General features: G+C 36.4%; 2 protein-coding genes across 8 annotated transcripts in view; both read left to right on the top strand.

Annotated features, from left to right (window-relative positions):
• Window positions 1–7,463, top strand: part of LOC141390078 (glutamyl aminopeptidase-like) — a 58,263-nt gene extending 50,800 nt beyond the window's left edge. For 3 of the 7 annotated variants that reach the window (XM_073962542.1, XM_073962536.1, XM_073962537.1), the window contains 10 exons: window positions 1,690–2,281; window positions 2,398–2,545; window positions 2,924–3,365; window positions 3,512–3,609; window positions 3,669–3,958; window positions 4,026–4,169; window positions 4,234–4,319; window positions 5,887–6,292; window positions 6,354–6,632; window positions 6,695–7,463. In XM_073962542.1, the coding sequence (XP_073818643.1) occupies window positions 1,866–2,281; window positions 2,398–2,545; window positions 2,924–3,365; window positions 3,512–3,609; window positions 3,669–3,958; window positions 4,026–4,169; window positions 4,234–4,319; window positions 5,887–6,292; window positions 6,354–6,632; window positions 6,695–7,097 (2,712 nt within the window). In that variant the 5' untranslated portion in view covers window positions 1,690–1,865 and the 3' untranslated portion in view covers window positions 7,098–7,463. Of the gene's footprint in view, window positions 1–11; window positions 137–1,648; window positions 2,282–2,397; window positions 2,546–2,923; window positions 3,366–3,511; window positions 3,610–3,668; window positions 3,959–4,025; window positions 4,170–4,233; window positions 4,320–5,886; window positions 6,293–6,353; window positions 6,633–6,694 lie in introns of those variants that run through there. The other 4 variants (XM_073962539.1, XM_073962540.1, XM_073962543.1 and 1 more) reach the window with 4 other exon arrangements.
• Window positions 7,464–9,636: 2,173 nt separating this feature from the next.
• Window positions 9,637–10,131, top strand: LOC141393618 (uncharacterized). Its single transcript, XM_073966890.1, has one exon. It carries the CDS (start codon window positions 9,637–9,639, stop codon window positions 10,129–10,131), a length of 495 nt encoding a protein of 164 aa, XP_073822991.1.
• The last annotated feature ends 7,829 nt before the right edge of the window (window positions 10,132–17,960 follow it).

Here is a 17,960-nt window from a genome sequence, read left to right as displayed (position 1 = left end):
TTGTGTTTATTGTGAATAACACAAAATAGTTCCATCCAGTGAATAGTTTATTTGAACAGTTGTTCCACAACCGGCAATTAGATTATAATCTAAATAAATTATGATTTTCAAACAGTGAATAGACAGTGGAAATTAAGTATATATCGAAAATAGTTTGCAAAAATACATGTGGATCTATAGATTGGCTCCTAGACTGGATTGTGTCGCTGGATTCACAGCGCTCCAACATACATACATGTCGTCATCATAAATGCCCAAAGACGTAACCAACAAAATCAAAACTTTACAGGAGAAGCAAAAAACGTTATAAAATAGAAAACTATTTTATGGAATATTATTCTTATCCGTATACGAATGAGAAAGTAAATTCGCTTAAGTTGAATGGAACATTCCGGCGATTTAAGACTTTCTCCTACGGACAGGTGCAAATCTCGAGAACGGGAACAAAATGTTCTTTTAAATTATAACCTTTTTCTATAAATAGCCACATAGAGAAACTGGTTTGTAGAGATTTTAAGAGCCATATCTCTGGATCCAGGGAAGGTATTACAACATATAGCAACATTTTGGAAAGGTTAAAGTGTGAGCAATCTGGCTTACATTAACTGGGCCCATTTTCGACTTTTTGAGGGTTTTATGGAAAAATCCGTGTCCAAAAATCAGTTTTTGTGTTATATCACCTGACCACCTGAAACTAACCACTTGTTAGATAGGTATTTCCATAAGCTTAATGTCGTTTAGGGGCACCTCTGGGATCGGGCTGCACTAGATTGGCCTTGGCATCCTGAATACAACGATATATAATTTTCCGGGGGCAAGTCCATACTTCCCGAGATATGGGTCTTGACATTTTACAATTCTAACGTGGGCAATATGGGCATCGTTTTAAAGCTTATGGAGAGTACTTTTATGCACGCGATCTATATTTACATCTTTATAGGAGAATGTATTGAATTCATGTTCAAAGCCGGCTACTTAGGAAACTTTAAATTTACAAGAAAGTTTTGTTTGTGTAGCCCACTTTTGTCACTGTCCATAGGAGAAAGTCTTAAATCCCTGGGCGAAGGCCGGCTACTTAAGCACACTTTCAATTTAAAAGAGAATTTTGATCGCGTAGCCCACTTTTGTCCCTGTCCATAGGAGAAAGTCTTAAATCCCCGGCCGAAGGCCTGCTACTTAAGAACACTGTCAATTTAAAAGAGAGTTTTGATCGTGTAGACCAATAATAACTTAATAAATTATTATTAGAAGATCTAATTACAATTATTAATTATTGGCGGCATTGAAAAGTACTCTTCGTGAGCTTTAAAACGAGTCTCATATTGTTAATAACTGTAATATATATGTATTTGTAATCAGAGTGACGAGACCTACCTGTGAAACAGGTCAGATCCGATCAGAGCTTAATGAAAACATTCAACTTCCTCCAGTAAATTTTCCGAAATGCCATTTCATGAATAGGATCGTTATTTTTGAACGTTGTAGCTTGAAACTTTGCCAGAGCATGTATTTTAGCTATATGTATCAGATTCCATCAAAAAACGAATTTCGATTTGCGTGTGGGTTACGTCTTCGGGCATTTGTGGTGACGATGTTGTCTTTGTATCATTTGCCTTTCATCAATTCCCTTCTATCATGGATCACAAAGACTGATTAGTAGTTGCAATTAAACACATCTTCATCGAACAGATTTCTCCTACAACGACACCGTACTAAAAGCTGACGGCCAATTCGGCAGCAACGGAGGGATACCACTTTCCACCAAACCCATTCTACGTTTTCGTCCTACAGACCAGCAAACACAAACGCCACCACCTACAACAAAAGTTATTCGCTTTAACAAAACCACGCTGGCTCCCAGAATAATGACTGCCTCAAAGGTGTTGCAACACCTATCATTCCGTTTACCCAGAGAGTTGCGACCACACAAATACAATTTAAGACTGCAGCCAGATTTAAAGAATAAAACATTTTCCGGCAATGTAACAATAAGACTGGAAGTACTCAAACCCATATCATTTATACCACTACATTCGAAACTGCTTACTGTGGAAACCAAAGAAGTACAACAGCTAAGCAGTGAAGACTTGAAACCGCTGAAATCCATAACACCAACATTGACTTTTGAACATCCTGAATTTCAATATTGGGTAACTGAATTTGCTGAACCCCTTGAAGTGGGTAATTATTCGGTGCAACTGGCATTCAATGGTTCCTTGGTGGATCGTATTGTGGGCTTTTATCAAAGTTCATATTTGGATAAGGAACGCAATGAAAAGAGGTATTTTTTATACACGATTTATTTTATTATAGAAATGCTTTTGCCATGCCATGGAGTTTAGAAATTAGGGGTTTATATAAGATTTCAACTATATTATTACTTATTTGTATTTACAGATCCATTGCCACATCGAAATTCGAACCCACCTATGCCCGCCAAGCTTTCCCTTGCTTTGATGAACCCGACATGAAGGCCATGTTTACCATCACTGTAGTCAGACCAACTGGAGATGGCTATCACGCACTTTCCAATATGAATGTTGATGTAAGTTTGTATATAAGATGAAGAGTAAAATAAATGACAAGGTCGTGAATTGGTAGAAGAACGAAGAGCTGAGAGGTTTAATAGAGTACTAGACCAATTGGATATAGGGCTCAAGTCCAGTTAAAGGGTCTCTTTACACGTACATTTCTTTCACAACTCCATCGTTCGTAGGCCCTGGGGCTTATATTTCTAAGATATGTGACTTCAAAATTACTTAAGTACACATAGTTTAACCTCAATGTTGAAGAAATGTGTCCATAGGTGAATGTTATAAATACCCGGCCATCAACTAATACTTATTACTTTTATATATTTAAACCATTGAACAAGTTCCATCGAATTAACTTCATTATGATTTTTATTTTTTTTTACCCACAGTTCGAAGAAGATATTGGGAATGGTCTCACCGAAGTACATTTCGCGGAAAGTGAACCGATGAGCACATATTTGGCCTGTTTCATTGTTTCCGATTTCGCTTTCAAGGAGAAACCTGTTAGCGGTGTATTGCCAAATGTTCCAGGCTTTAATATGCGTGTCTTTGCTACACCTGCTCAAGTCGATAAAGTAGATTATGCGTTGAATGTTGGTGTAGGCATTACGGAATACTACATTGGATATTTCAATATTTCATATCCCTTGCCCAAACTTGATATGGCTGCAATTCCTGATTTTGTTTCTGGTGCCATGGAACATTGGGGTTTGGTGACGTACCGTGAGACAGCTTTGTTATATGACAAAACCATTAGTTCCAGTGCAAATCAACAGCGGGTAGCAACAGTGGTGGCTCATGAATTGGCTCATATGTGGTTTGGCAATTTGGGTAAGTTTTATGAAGCAAATCCTATAAATATTATTTTATTATATTTTACAATTTTATTTTTATAATAAAATAATATTTTGTATTTAATAATTTTTTATTGTGCCCCAAATTTTACCCAACATTTTGTATATTACGTTTATTTACAGTTACCATGAAATGGTGGAATGATTTGTGGCTGAATGAAGGTTTTGCCAGCTACATTGAATACAAGGGTGTTGATCATATTCATCCTGATTGGGATATGGTAAGTTAGTTGTAATATTTTGTTTTTATTAATTGTTTAAACACGTTTGTTGTTTTCAGCTTTCACAATTCCTCATTGCCGATTTGCATGGTGTCATGAAATTGGATGCCACTTTGGCTTCACATCCTATTGTCCAAACTGTTGAAAGTCCCAATCAAATTACTGAATTATTCGACAGCATCACCTATTCGAAGGGTGCCTCAGTCATACGCATGTTGGAAGATTTGGTGGGTGCCGAGAAATTCCGCAATGCCACCACCAATTATTTGAACCGTTTCTATTTCTCTAATGCCGAAACCAATGATTTCCTTACCGAAGTTGAAGCCTTGAACTTTGATTTTGATGTTAAGTAAGTGTTTTCAAGATTTTGGAGTTTGGATCAAATTAAAAAAAACTTATTTTAATTTGTCTCTTAGATTGATTATGCAAACCTTTACCGAACAAATGGGCTTACCCGTTGTTGAAGTTAAACGTAATGGCAATTCGTATACCTTGACCCAAAAGAGATTCTTTGCCAATCCTGAAGACTATGATGGCACCTATACTGACTCTCCATTCAAGTATATTTTTGATAGATATATTTTAATAAGAGATGTTTCAATAATTTATGTTTTTCTTTTCCAGTTATCATTGGTCTATTCCCATAACCTATTTCACCAGCTCCAATTCCGAAGTCCAACGTACAATTTTCAACTATAATGACAATGAAGGTGAGTAGATGGAATTATATAGAACATAAGACCACTGTAGGGGTAGAAGACCACCGTAGAGTCTTCTATAGAATAGAAGACCACCGTAGAGTCTTCTATAGAATAGAAGACCACCGTAGGGGTCTTCTATAGAATAGAAGACCACCGTAGGGGTCTTCTATAGAATAGACGACCACCGTAGGGGTCTTCTATAGAATAGACGACCACCGTAGGGGTCTTCTATAGAATAGACGACCACCGTAGGGGTCTTCTATAGAATAGACGACCACCGTAGGGGTCTTCTATAGAATAGAAGACCACCGTAGGGGTCTTCTATAGAATAGAAGACCACCGTAGGGGTCTTCTATAGAATAGAAGACCACCGTAGGGGTCTTCTATAGAATAGAAGACCACCGTAGGGGTCTTCTATAGAATAGAAGACCACCGTAGGGTTCTTCTATAGAATAGAAGACCACCGTAGGGGTCTTCTATAGAATAGAAGACCAACGTAGGGGTCTTCTATAGAACAGGAGACCACCGTAGTGGTCTTCTATAGAATAGAAGACCACCGTAGGGGTCTTCTATAGAATAGAAGACCAACGTAGGGGTCTTCTATAGAACAGGAGACCACCGTAGTGGTCTTCTATAGAATAGAAGACCACCGTAGGGGTCTTCTATAGAATAGAAGACCACCGTAGGGGTCTTCTATAGAATAGAAGACCACCGTAGGGGTCTTCTATAGAATAGAAGACCACCGTAGGGTTCTTCTATAGAATAGAAGACCACCGTAGGGGTCTTCTATAGAATAGAAGACCAACGTAGGGGTCTTCTATAGAACAGGAGACCACCGTAGTGGTCTTCTATAGAATAGAAGACCACCGTAGGGTTCTTCTATAGAATAGAAGACCACCGTAGGGGTCTTCTATAGAATAGAAGACCAACGTAGGGGTCTTCTATAGAACAGGAGACCACCGTAGTGGTCTTCTATAGAATAGAAGACCACCGTAGGGGTCTTCTATAGAATAGAAGACCACCGTAGGGGTCTTCTATAGAATAGAAGACCGCCGTAGGGGTCTTCTATAGAATAGAAGACCACCGTAGGGGTCTTCTATAGAATAGCATACCACCGTAGGGGTCTTCTATAGAATAGAAGACCACCGTAGGGGTCTTCTATAGAATAGAAGACCACCATAGGGGTCTTATATAGAATAGAAGACCACCGGAGGGGTCTTCTATAGAATGGAAGACCGCCATAGGGGTCTTCTATAGAATGGAAGACCGCCATAGGGGTCTTCTATAGATTAGAAGATCACTGTAGGTGCCTTATATAGAATAGAAGACCAACGTAGGTGTCTTCTATAGAATGGAAGACCACCGTGGGCCGGACAGTTAGGAGGGTCCAATATGTTGAGAGGCCCTGTGGAAAATAGGGCGATTTTTTACGTTGTCCTCCATAATATTTCATACTTAAGGAACTTAAGGAAAAGTGTTGGTTCAAATAAATTATCTTCAAAATTATCCAAAATTTCCTCATTGATAAACAATTTTTCATTGTTTCAATCCAATTTCTCCCTCTTTCTTTTTTCAGTGACCGTCACTACTCCCGCCGAAGTGCAATGGATTAAATTCAACAAGGATCAGATTGGTTACTATCGTGTCAACTATCCCACCGAAATGTGGCAATCACTGATTGAAACATTGAAAACAAGTCGTGGTGTATTCAGTGTCTCCGATCGTGCCCATTTGATTAATGATGCCTTCGCTTTGGCCGATGCTGGACAATTGGAATATAGCATTGCCTTGGATTTGAGCAAATATTTGGAAAATGAATTGGACTATGTACCATGGAATGTGGGTGCCTCTCGCTTGAGTGCCATTAAGAATTTGTTATATTTCACCGACTTGTATCGTGATTTTGTCGATTATGCTCGTCAGCTGTTGAAAAATGTTTATCCAGCTGTTACATGGAATGTCAATGATGATCATTTGCAAAAGTAAGTTTGGGAGGGACATTTAAACATAGGTTGTTATTTATTTCTCTTGTTATATTTGCAGTCTTTTACGTGTTACTGTTCTTAATGCTGCCTGTGGTTATGGTGTTCCCGAAGCTTTGGATGAAGCTGGCAAACGTTTCACTGAATGGTTGGCAAATCCCTCTGTAAGACCCAGTCCCGATATTCGTTCCACTGTTTACTACTATGGCATGCAAAGTGTGGGCAATGAACAAAGCTGGAATCAAGTCTGGGAATTGTTTGTCGCCGAACAAGATGCCCAAGAGAAAATCAAACTTATGGAAGCTTTGGCTGCCATTAAGGAACCATGGATTTTGCAACGGTAATTATACAAGTTCAATAGGAGTATGTAGTCTTGTAAATAACGTTTAACTCTCTTTGTAGCTACATCAACTTGGCTTGGAATGAAAACTATGTCCGCGGCCAGGATTACTTCACCTGCTTGCAATACATTGCTCAAAACCGCATTGGCTCATCTTTGGTCTGGGATTATGTGCGTGAAAATTGGCCACGTTTGGTTGAACGTTTTGGCATCAATGAACGTTATTTGGGCCGCATGATTCCTTCGATCACCTCCCGTTTTGCCTCCCAAACCAAATTGGATGAAATGGAAGCATTCTTCGCCAAATATCCTGAAGGTGGTGCTGGTACAGCCGCTCGCAAAGAAGCCTTGGAAAATGTTAAGAACAATAAGAAATGGCTGGAAGAAAATCAAGAACAAGTCCGCAAATGGTTGGGCGAACAGCAAACACAAATTGAAGTGACCACAGTTGCTAGCCTTAACTGATCATCTCCACTCTAATCAAACGCATAATCCAAAGCAAATTATTTGTTATAGCATTTTGTAAATGTATTTTAGTTTTTTTCTTTCCTCTTCATAGCTCCTCTGTTTTGTTTTGTATTATACACTACACTTTCCTACCTTTCCTCTACTAAGTTGTTCTAATTTGGCAAATGCCAAATGTTTAAATAGTATTTTATAATTGTAATGTTATTTTTCATAAAGCAAATTAATTTTTTAAATCTTATTTAAAATAATGAAATTTATAAATATTATGAATTGTTAAGCCCAATGTAAGTGATTTGATTGGATAATTATACCATTTTCCAAAAAAAAGTTATAGAAAATATAAATATATATTTTTAAGAAAAATTAATTTAAAATTGTTTTGAATATTTTCGTATGGAACACAATGATAAGAAGGGTTTGTACTTATATTTCTGATAATAACAAAATTATTACGTCTTTGCAAGATGTTGTTAACTGAAACTGTGACGCACTCTACTCTGATCTTAAAAACGGAATAGATAACATACAAAACATCTGCCTCAAATAGAACTAACAATTCATAACAACCAAACCAGCAGCAAATTGGAATATTATTATAAAACACACACCTTGAACTCTCCTCTATAAGACGATGATTACCAATGGTATGAAAGTGGTGGGTATTGAGAACACTTGCCAGCTGTTACATTTCTCTTTTGAGGTACCCAATCAAAACTATAATTTGATATTCAAAATTCCTTCCAATAACAGAAATACTCAATTTACCATTCAAATTACACAAAATGAAAGTAAATAAGAACTTGAATATATTCAGTTAAAATTTTAAGTCAATCATAAACAAAATATTACATTTAAATAAACCCAAATAAAGAGGCAATCTTAAAATCTATCGTATATCCTCAAAGAATGGTGTTTTTGGAAACTCGTGTTTCCGTTCTATTACCATCATAATACACAATGGCATATATTGTTACAATATACAGTATGTATCGTTGTATTTGTTCGTATGCTAAATTTGCATTTGTCTTCCACATCCTGCTGCTGCTGTGTGTGCCTGTCTGGCGAGAGGAGTGTGAGGTAAATTAGAAACATTGTTTACTTACAATTTTGTCAAGTTCTTCCCAGAACACGCGTTACTTAGTTTGGCATTGACTTTAAATTTATGGAAATACCACAATAACGAAAAAATGGGAAATGATTTATCCATGAACAACCAGACATGCGTTTTACCATACAATTTTGATAACACTTGAGTAGAATTGTATATGTAATAACATTTTTGGGAGTTTAGTATAAAATATTGGTGTTGTTGTGGTATTTATTTGTTTTTTTTTTCCTCAAGGCCACTGTTGTTTGGCTTACAATTTGAAGAGTCAATATATATTTATTATACTATACATAATTCAAATTTTCATTACTATTGATTGCTATTAGATTTGATGAGTACTAAGGAGAAGCTGAAAGGACTACTATTTTCCTAAATGATAATGAAATATGAGGTTATGTTGAAAGAGGGCGGGTAACTGTTAAAAACCTGTACTTAATTCAGAATAGAAAATTATATAAGTGGAATTTGATGAGTTGAGTAAGGTGGGGTTTTCTTATTACTGTAGCCATATTAGACTGAAACATATATGTTGGGCTCAGCATTAAATGAGGCTGTAAAAGTTTGAATTGAGTGTTCACCCTTAAGTTTATGTCTTTTACTTGAGAGCATAGAACGGAGATATATAAGTGCTCAAAATAATCATTTTCGATCCCACTACATCGATATAGCCATTTCCGTCCGTCTGGCTGTTAGTGGAAATCACTATAACGTCCGAACCGATTGCAGTAGGTGGATAACACTTTGATCAAATGTAATGTACGTCCATACAACTTTTGATATTGAAAGATATTTGTCATATTTGAACAACGAATTGGCTGTAATTTGGTCATGTTTAGCGGGAAGTTCCCACAAACTTTGTCGGAACTTGTGCAAGGAGCTCTAGTCAAGCTATCGAGATGGGCAAACATCAATGGTCTTGGAGTGAACCCATCGAAGACTGAGTGGTTTTGTTCACAAACAAGAGGAAGGTCAGACCATTTCCCCTACCAGTGCTGGATGGAGTCACCTTTAGTCTCTCTTCGAAAGTATCTCTGCACCTTCCTGGACCATCAACTAACATGGAAAAGGAATGTCGAGGAACGTGCCAAGAGAGGTCTAATAGCTCTTTACTCCAGCAAGAATTTCATTGGAAAGAGTTGGGGACCGAGACCAAAGGTCATCTACTTGATTTTTACGACCATAGTACGTCCAATTCTTTCCTATGGATCTCTGGTTTGGTGGAATTTTTTGAGCAAAACAAACTGAACAGCGTTCAAGAGCAGCATTATTATTGATCACTGGTGCATTGAAAAGCACTCCAGAGGCAGCCCTAAATGTGCTACTTGATCTACATCCACTCGATCTTGTAGTACAGGAACTGTTAGCAAAGAGTGCACTTCGGCTCAAAGAGCTAGGTTAATGGCGCAGCTCCGAGTATTTCCAGAGAATATGGTGATTATCAGTGATTATATATCACCACAAGGGAACTTCGAGCCAATCAAAGTGCATAAACCCCACAGGGATGACTGGACACGCAATTGCCCGCCTCTTGACTGTATAAAAATCTACACCGACGGCTCTAAGATGGAATCAGGCACTGGAGCAGGCGTCTATAGCAATTCCCTTAACTTACGACTCTCATTCAAGCTGAAAGAAAATTGTAGTGTCTTCCGGGCAGAAGTCTTTGCAGTCAGGAAAGCCGCAGAATTGATAAGCAAAATGAAAGGGGACATCATTGGACCGGTGACTATTTACATCGATAGTCAAGCGGGCCTGGAATCACTCAGGCCCCACTCCATCAGATCTGCGGCGGTTCTAGACTGTAAGAATGCTTTGGAGGCCCTAAAATCAATCGTCACTTTGTGTTGGGTCCCAGGGCATTGTAGCATCGAAGGTAATAGAAAAGCAGATGAACTGGCACGTTGCGAATCGGAGCCAACATAAATCTCGATTGTTAACTCCATCACTCCACCCTTGTGTCACTCACTATATGAGGCAGATAGAACAAAGGTATCTGAACAAGGTCCGTTAAAACTGGCAAAAATTTATCTGGCTGTAAAGTATCTAGAGCAATCTGGCCAGTTCCCTCAAAACCAAGAACCTCCTCACTACTCTCAATGCAGGATAATATCAATGACTGACAAATGGGAAAGAAATGAAATTGCTGACCGAGGCTGTGTAAAGATGAAGAAGAGATGGAGACAATCGAGCACCTACTATGCCGCTGTCCAATGCTTATGTCCAGAAGATTGCGCACCATGGGTGAACCTACGAGTAAATCCTTAACAGCATTCTGCAAAAGCGAGCCTACAAGTCTGCTCTTCCTCGCCAAAGGTCTGGGATGGCTTCAACGGGAAAATAACTTTGCAAGCACCCACTATACGTAAACCTACCTTAATAATTATAATCTAATCATCTAATTATAGCCGCTCGTCCTTTAACCTAACCTAACCTTAGTTGAGACTCCGTCTAGAAAGATTCTTTCAGCGTGGGTTCCCCAGGGACACGGATTATCTTTAACCGATCGCCATAAAATTTCAGAAATAAGGTTTTTGGATCAAATGAAAAAATAGGTCGTGGGAGTTCAAAAAAAAGTTTGTTTTTGGGTTGCCATACTGTACATACTCGTATGTACCCAGCAAACCAAATGTCGGATGTCCGACACGTCTGAACAATTTCGGAAGCAACGTCGTTCAGATTTCGTTCTGATTTCTAAACGATTTTTCGGACCGGACATTTTTCAGATTTTGTATCGATTTCGGAACGAATGTCGGAAAGAAATTTCCTTTTCGAATTCCCCAGGGATTTTCTTCAGATTTCGTTACGAAATCGGATTGAAATCGATACGATGTCGCTCCGATATTTCGTTCCGAAATTATGTCAACCACTTCATACAATTTTCGTTAAGATATCGTTATCAGACATCGGACGTATCGTTTGAATTTTGTTCCGATTTCGTTAAGATGTCGGTACGATTGGTTTGCTGGGTATGTACATAGGGTAAGTGCTCATATCTCCAGCATGTACCAGTAGACGGCATCTTTCGTATTTAAGTTTAAATAACTCAAAATTACTGTAACGAAATATGAAAATAATATCAAAAAGGCTTCACAATACTCTCAGCTAACTCTGTGTAAAATTTCATTGAGCTAAGACCATTTATTATATCGGAATTTAACTTTTTGTTAGTGAGGGTTTTTCAACACAAACGAAAATGCATGTCTCTTAAGAAAAAATTAGTGGAGACGTCATCATAATAATGTCTGCAATTATTTTAAAATTTAAAAAACTTTTACAAAATTGTTGTTGTGTTCGTAGAGAATAGTCAAAAGAACACTTTAGAAAAATAAATGATTAAAAAATTATTTTAATTCTGGCCTTTTTGCCGATGAAGACAACAAAATGTAAAGTTTGCCAGAAGTCGGCATGGGGTGAAAAACACCCATTTTGTCCGTTATTTTTAGCTCAAAATTGTACAAAAATGTTAAATAAATACTTTAAAGTATAATTAATAAAAATAGTTTGATTAAAATAATGACTTTTTAGTGATTTTAGGCATGGTTTGAAGTGGGTACATTTGGTCATGCCGGGAATTGGGTTGTAGTTGCCGACTATAGCACCAACTAATTTATTTAAGCAATATACAGTATCGGCCAAAACTAAAGCACCCCCTCAGTAAATTTTTTTGAAATGATAATTTTTTTTTATGAAAACTAAATTATAAATTTATTTTTTATTTTTCTTTTTATTTATTTATATCTTTATTACTGAAAAATACAAAAATAAGGAGATCAGAATTTAATAAACACAAGTTACAATTCAAAAAACATTTTAGGTCGCAAATATAAGCGGACAAAACTAAAGCACCCCCCATTTGAGGTACAGCAAAAACTATTGAAATCAATATTTCGTTGCTTATCCTCTATTCTGGATGACACAATCACATCTTGTAGGCATAAAGGATACTAAATTATTAATTATTGCAGGCGAAATAATCGGTTTTCGGAAAATTTAGCTTAAATCCTCAAAATACTGAAAATCGGAAGTTTCCGTTATATGGGGGCTACACCCAAACGTGAACCCAGGTCCACGATTTTTGGTGGATATGTTTTGTGACCACTAAGAACCCTAAGTACCAATTTACAGCTAATTTAGTAGGAAAATGTGGCTTAAATATCCGAAATACCAAAGATCGTAAGGTACCGCTATAAGGGGGCTATACCAAAACATTAGCCGATATTGTTCACATTCATCCAAAAATGATGCTACAGCATTCACTAGTCAATATTTTGTTTACCACAATAAGTTTTTCCCGTTTCCCGTTCCGATTGAATTTCAATTGGAATATCAATTTACAAATGAAATGGCATTTGCAGATTTTGTTATTGAAACTCCTAAAAAATGTTTGTGGGTTGTTTCTACCAAAGTTATTTAGAGGATAATGTAATTTAATACAACTGTAAACAAATATTGATAAATTAATCGTTGTGTTCATGGGCAAAGGCATTTCTGCCATACCGTTTCACAAGTCATATACATATGTACATAAATACTCTAGAAAAAGGGTGTTTTATTCACTGGTGTGCCCTCAATGTCCTGTTTGTACGTACATATTCATAGCTACATATATGATTTTGTATATATTTGAATTTATGTATATATTCACATATATACTACAAGTGTATGTGTGTTAATAATTCCCCTTTGAAATATACATATATACATACATACATATTTACATTTTATCCCAATTTTGCAAAATGTCAGAAATTCTCCCGTAGGCGATACTTTATGGTGTAACTCGATATGCATATTTTGTAAAATATCAACATTCAGATTATGATTGATCATTTAATACAACACCATCTCTAATCGACGTAAAACAATTTGTTGTTGATTACATGGGGTTTACATTGTGGGTGACAGAATGAATGAAACACGTGCCCGTTGAAGGTATAGCATTTTTAAACACATACATATTTCAAGGGATACAATAATATACAAATATGTGTGTCAGTCACTCCAAATTACTATACCGACGAAGCGGCTAAAGATTGAATTTTGACATTTTGCAAAAAGGTCACTTGTGTGAGTGCGTAAAGAACTATATTTTATTAAATATCGTACAACTACGGAGGGTCTGTGCGGCTTTCGCAATGGCTGTTTTGAATGTTTCAAAATTAAAAACTATATATGTAATTGGTAAAAAACAGCTTTATTATTATAACGGTAATATATTTAATAATATTAAAACGCCATTCGAAATAAAAATCTAAATTGAATTCTTGAACCAGAACTGTTGGTTAAGCTTGAGAAACGGTACGATTCCTTATTCCCGGGCCACACAAGTGTGATTTCATTTGGGAAAAAAACATAATTTTAAGAAACAAGTGTAAACGTTTTCACTTGTTCTGCAATTTTGCTTTGTTCAGATCATTTTATTTTACGTTTTCTTTTATCTTCATGTCAAAATTTCAGTGAAATTACTCTTAGTGTGCCCGGGACGTAGGATATGTATGTATAATGTATTTTTACAGAGGAAATTACGAAAGTTGATCCATTCAAATTTAAAGTAACTTTTACTTTTTCATTGGCTGCATTATATAAAAATACCAAATGGTTGTACATATAAGGGATAGTTTACACTATATGTAAATGTCATATGACATGAACTTTTCCATCGTTATATATTCGCTAATATGTGCAATATTGGAGATTTTCCTTACGCAATTTACTCTGTGCGTCCACACCAGCAATAATGTAATAAAACTATGTATCCACATTGCCTCCGTGGGTAGATATGAAATGATTTTATTTTGTGTCATATGACATTTACATATAGTGCAAACTACCCCTAAGCTAACATCGTTGACCACATGCATTTCCAAATTGTATTTGTGTGAGTGCGTTTACAAATGCAAAGTACTTTGTAAATATTTAATAACATTTTCTAGCAGCTTTCAAAAAAATTCCTTAAACATGTTTCTCATTTGACTTTGTGTTTGAAATCTGATTAGAATTCTTTGTTTCAGCAGAAATCTCATTCAAAACAGGGCAGACAGACTACTGTCATGTCTATTTGGTTTTTGTTTTTTTTTTAAGTATTAACAAGTGTAGGAATTTTGGTTGTCCTTAGGCATGTGTTTATACTTTGAATGTAAACGGTATTTTAGTAAGGAAAACAAGGTTTTAAATTCTTGGAATTGTGGACATTTTCCAACTGTAAATAGGTTAGTACCCCTTCATGTGAGTGAAAGTTATCATTTGTAATAAAAGGAAGAACACGGACTTAGTGGAACACCACTGATTTATTGAGACTTTGAGCCTGATTTTGGTTAACCAAAAGAGTGGAAAGGCAAAATCCGCCTAGTCGAAGTGTACTGGATTATTTCTAATTAACCTTATTTTGTCAACGTTAATTGTCAGACATGTCCTTGTCCTGACATGCTCTTTGAAAACCCTATAGTAATGAGATTTCTGGGATCATTTTAAGGGGTTATGACCACTTATTGAACACGAAAAATTAAATTTTTAATGAACTTTTTACAAAGGCTGCCATTTTTTTAGAAGACTTTGTTTTCATCTGATAGATCTCACTTACTTTCTGATTTTTTCGTTGAAAAACCTTGCACAGTGTTCTGAAAAATGGCCGCCTACGAAACACTGTTTTTATTAAAGCAGTTTGCGGTACCCTCTGTAGCTCGAAAACGAATAAACCGATCAGCATATGTTTTTGGAGGATCATTATGAACCTAATAATTTCGTACTTAAGCAAAAAGGCTCGATGTCTGATTTTTGTATGCGGCAACCTCAAAAAATGTTTATTTTTGTAAAAATAAAGATTGCCAACGTTTGAGCTTAATCGGAATATGTTAACACGTGCCACTGGGGCCTCCAAGTTTCCATGGGCCCTTTATATAGCTAACATTAAAATCTGACCCTATTTTCAACATTTTTTGTAGGATTACTTGTTTAGCCACTACAGAGAACTGTTAAACTGTTTTCATCGATTGGACAATAACCCACTCCTTCCGGTACCTCCCCCACAAAAGTTCGGAAATGTTCGGAAAATTTGTGCGCACGATAACTATTGAAGAGAGTAACTGATTTGGTCCATATTTTTTACAGACTTAGATGAGGCTCCAATATGGACTCTATCGGTACACTCATTCGGGTACCTCCCACACACAATTTCGGAAAAATTCAGTTTGGGACCTGCTCTCTTTTGTTGTTGTAGCAACTTGTATTCACTGCCCCCCATACGACGGTACAAGTTTCATCCTGAGAAAATAGCATGAAAAATACAAAAAACCCCTATGACACTGTGTGTAGTGGTTGGAGCGCAAGATAACTCTCGATTGGATCTGCCGATTCGGCCCAAAATTTGGCCTTCGTAATATTTTGTTCAAACTTAGTTTCAGTTCGAAGATCAGCTCTATCTGCCTACTCCTTCAGGTACCTCCCACAAAAAAGTTCAAAAATGTTCGTAACAATTGTGCGCACGACAACTCTTGAAGGGAGTGACAGTTTTGGTCCATACCAGGTATATGTCAGGTTAAAATATGGTCTATATTTGCCCACTCCTTCATGTACCTCCCACACAAAATTTCGGATAAATTCACTTTAAGACCTGCTCTCCAATCTCTTTGATTTTTATTGAAGCAACTTGCATTCGCTGCCATAATTACGACGGTAAAAGTTTTTTAAAGAGCAGATCCATACTTCTTGAGAAAACATCGCGAAAGGTGTAAAAACCCCTATGGCACCATATGTAGATGTAGTGGCTTTTGTCGGTAAGTCCAAATGTCCAAAAATCTGAAAAGACCCTGAATACATTCGATCTGTCCGAGATGAACATTTCAATTCACATAGGCTAAGGATATATCTCTGTCAGCAAAGCCGACTGATACTTTTTTACTTGTGTTCTACGAAATCGCTAAATATCAAAATACAGCATAATCGCTGGGAACATTTAATGAAAAGTGACAAATTACTTAAATTTTAGGTGGTACGTTGTATGGTTAAATAGTCATTGTTATGCCCACATGATTCTACAACCAAAGTTTCAAATTGATATCTGCACTGAAAGTAGTTTGACCGCAGTTTCCATACAACACCGACCACTGTGCAATGTTGGTGTGTGTGGTTGAGATACGATACGGTGATACGGTGTTGAGCTTGAGTTTTGAAATTCGGTATTGGAAAAGCAGTTGGTGTATAGAATGGGCATAAGGAGGATGTTTTGGAAATTCTTTGGTACCAAATTTCGTAGAATGGTAGGGCTGGAATTTAGAATTAGAATTAAGGAAGAGATGGTTTTTGGAAATGTACGAAAAGTAATGTACGGTACAGAATATGGTACAATTGGTTATTTTCCATATTAAATATTGTTTATTCGCTTTTATTCCATTTCCGCATACAAAGTAGCGGACTTAATTTCAAAACCAAATGCGTTTACTAATCTCCAGTATTAAGTGATAATAAAAAGGTGGTATTGTATTTATATTTTTTGGGAATAAATTTATATGCCCTCGTTTAACATTTATATATTCAAGGTTGTTGAAAAAATCTACATCCAATCTTAACCTTTTTTATTATTTATATCTATGTATTTTAATGTTTCTTATGACTAGCAATGAATCTATTCCACCATTCAACAGCAGCAACAAGACGAAGCCACAAGTGCAAAATATTCTTTAATATTCTTCACACCCACTTCTGATTGAGGTTTTGTGTACCATGTAACATAGCTGTAAAAAAATAAATAATAGGCGGTTATGTTAGGCGTAGCTAAATGACAGGTGTTTGGTTGGATGGTTAAGTGGAAAGGAGAAGTCATCCATTATTCGCAGAACATTTACATAATTAAAAATGTTGTAGGCAATAATAAATGTGCCACCACAGGCGAAATAATCTAAAAGGCAAACAAACACAATCTTAAATGCGGCGGTGGCAACATATGGCGTTCAGAACAAGCCCTTTTAATGTTATGTATAAAATTTAGTATGCCCTTTTTCTTGTTGGTGTTTTCAAGAAACCGTGTTATTATTTTTAACAAATTAAATATTTTTTTCCTAAGGTGTAAAGAAACATGCCCGCCCTTGCGTAATAGCATTAAAAATGAAATAAAACTATTCTTCTTCATCTCCATCACCTGTTGAAAATATTTTAATGTTGTTTTTGTTGCTTCTGTAAATAAGTTTCCATACATAACAACAAAATAGAGAAAATAGAATAATTAAGTCATTCACTCATTGCAAGAGCAGACTTGAGAACCATCATCAAATAAATGCTGCTAACCATCACCGACACACGAATGATTGGTCAAATGGATGGCTGGATGGCATCACGTCATTCACACGAATTGAATTGCTAAGTGGTCCGGTCCTGGCATAATAAACGAAATAAATGCGAATAGCACAAACAATAAAAATATCATGGAATTAAATGAGAAGAATATAGAGAGGAAAAAACGCTTAATATTTATGAGAGGGAGTGATAACTTAAATAGGACACGAAGAAATAGGATGAGTAATATTATCAGATGTATGTATGAAACCTGAAGAAATTTCTTAGAAGTAAAATTAAGTAGACTAGGTTGTATCCTCTACTATAGTATAAAAAATAATATACGTATTACAATAAGATTCTGTGGGATATAAAACACATACAACAATTGATTTTCTAAAGGTCTTCAGCAAAAAAAAAAACGGTTGAGCTATCAATCGAACAGCGGCGGGATCTTCGATACCGGAATGAGCCGCAACCACACA

Source organism: Musca autumnalis, unplaced genomic scaffold (genome assembly GCF_047663935.1).
Source record: "Musca autumnalis isolate F117 unplaced genomic scaffold, ASM4766393v1 scaffold_1, whole genome shotgun sequence".
Classification (NCBI taxonomy): domain Eukaryota; kingdom Metazoa; phylum Arthropoda; class Insecta; order Diptera; family Muscidae; genus Musca; species Musca autumnalis.
The sequence above is the reverse complement of the archived record's forward strand: the minus strand, read 5'-3'. Positions and strand labels throughout refer to the sequence as shown.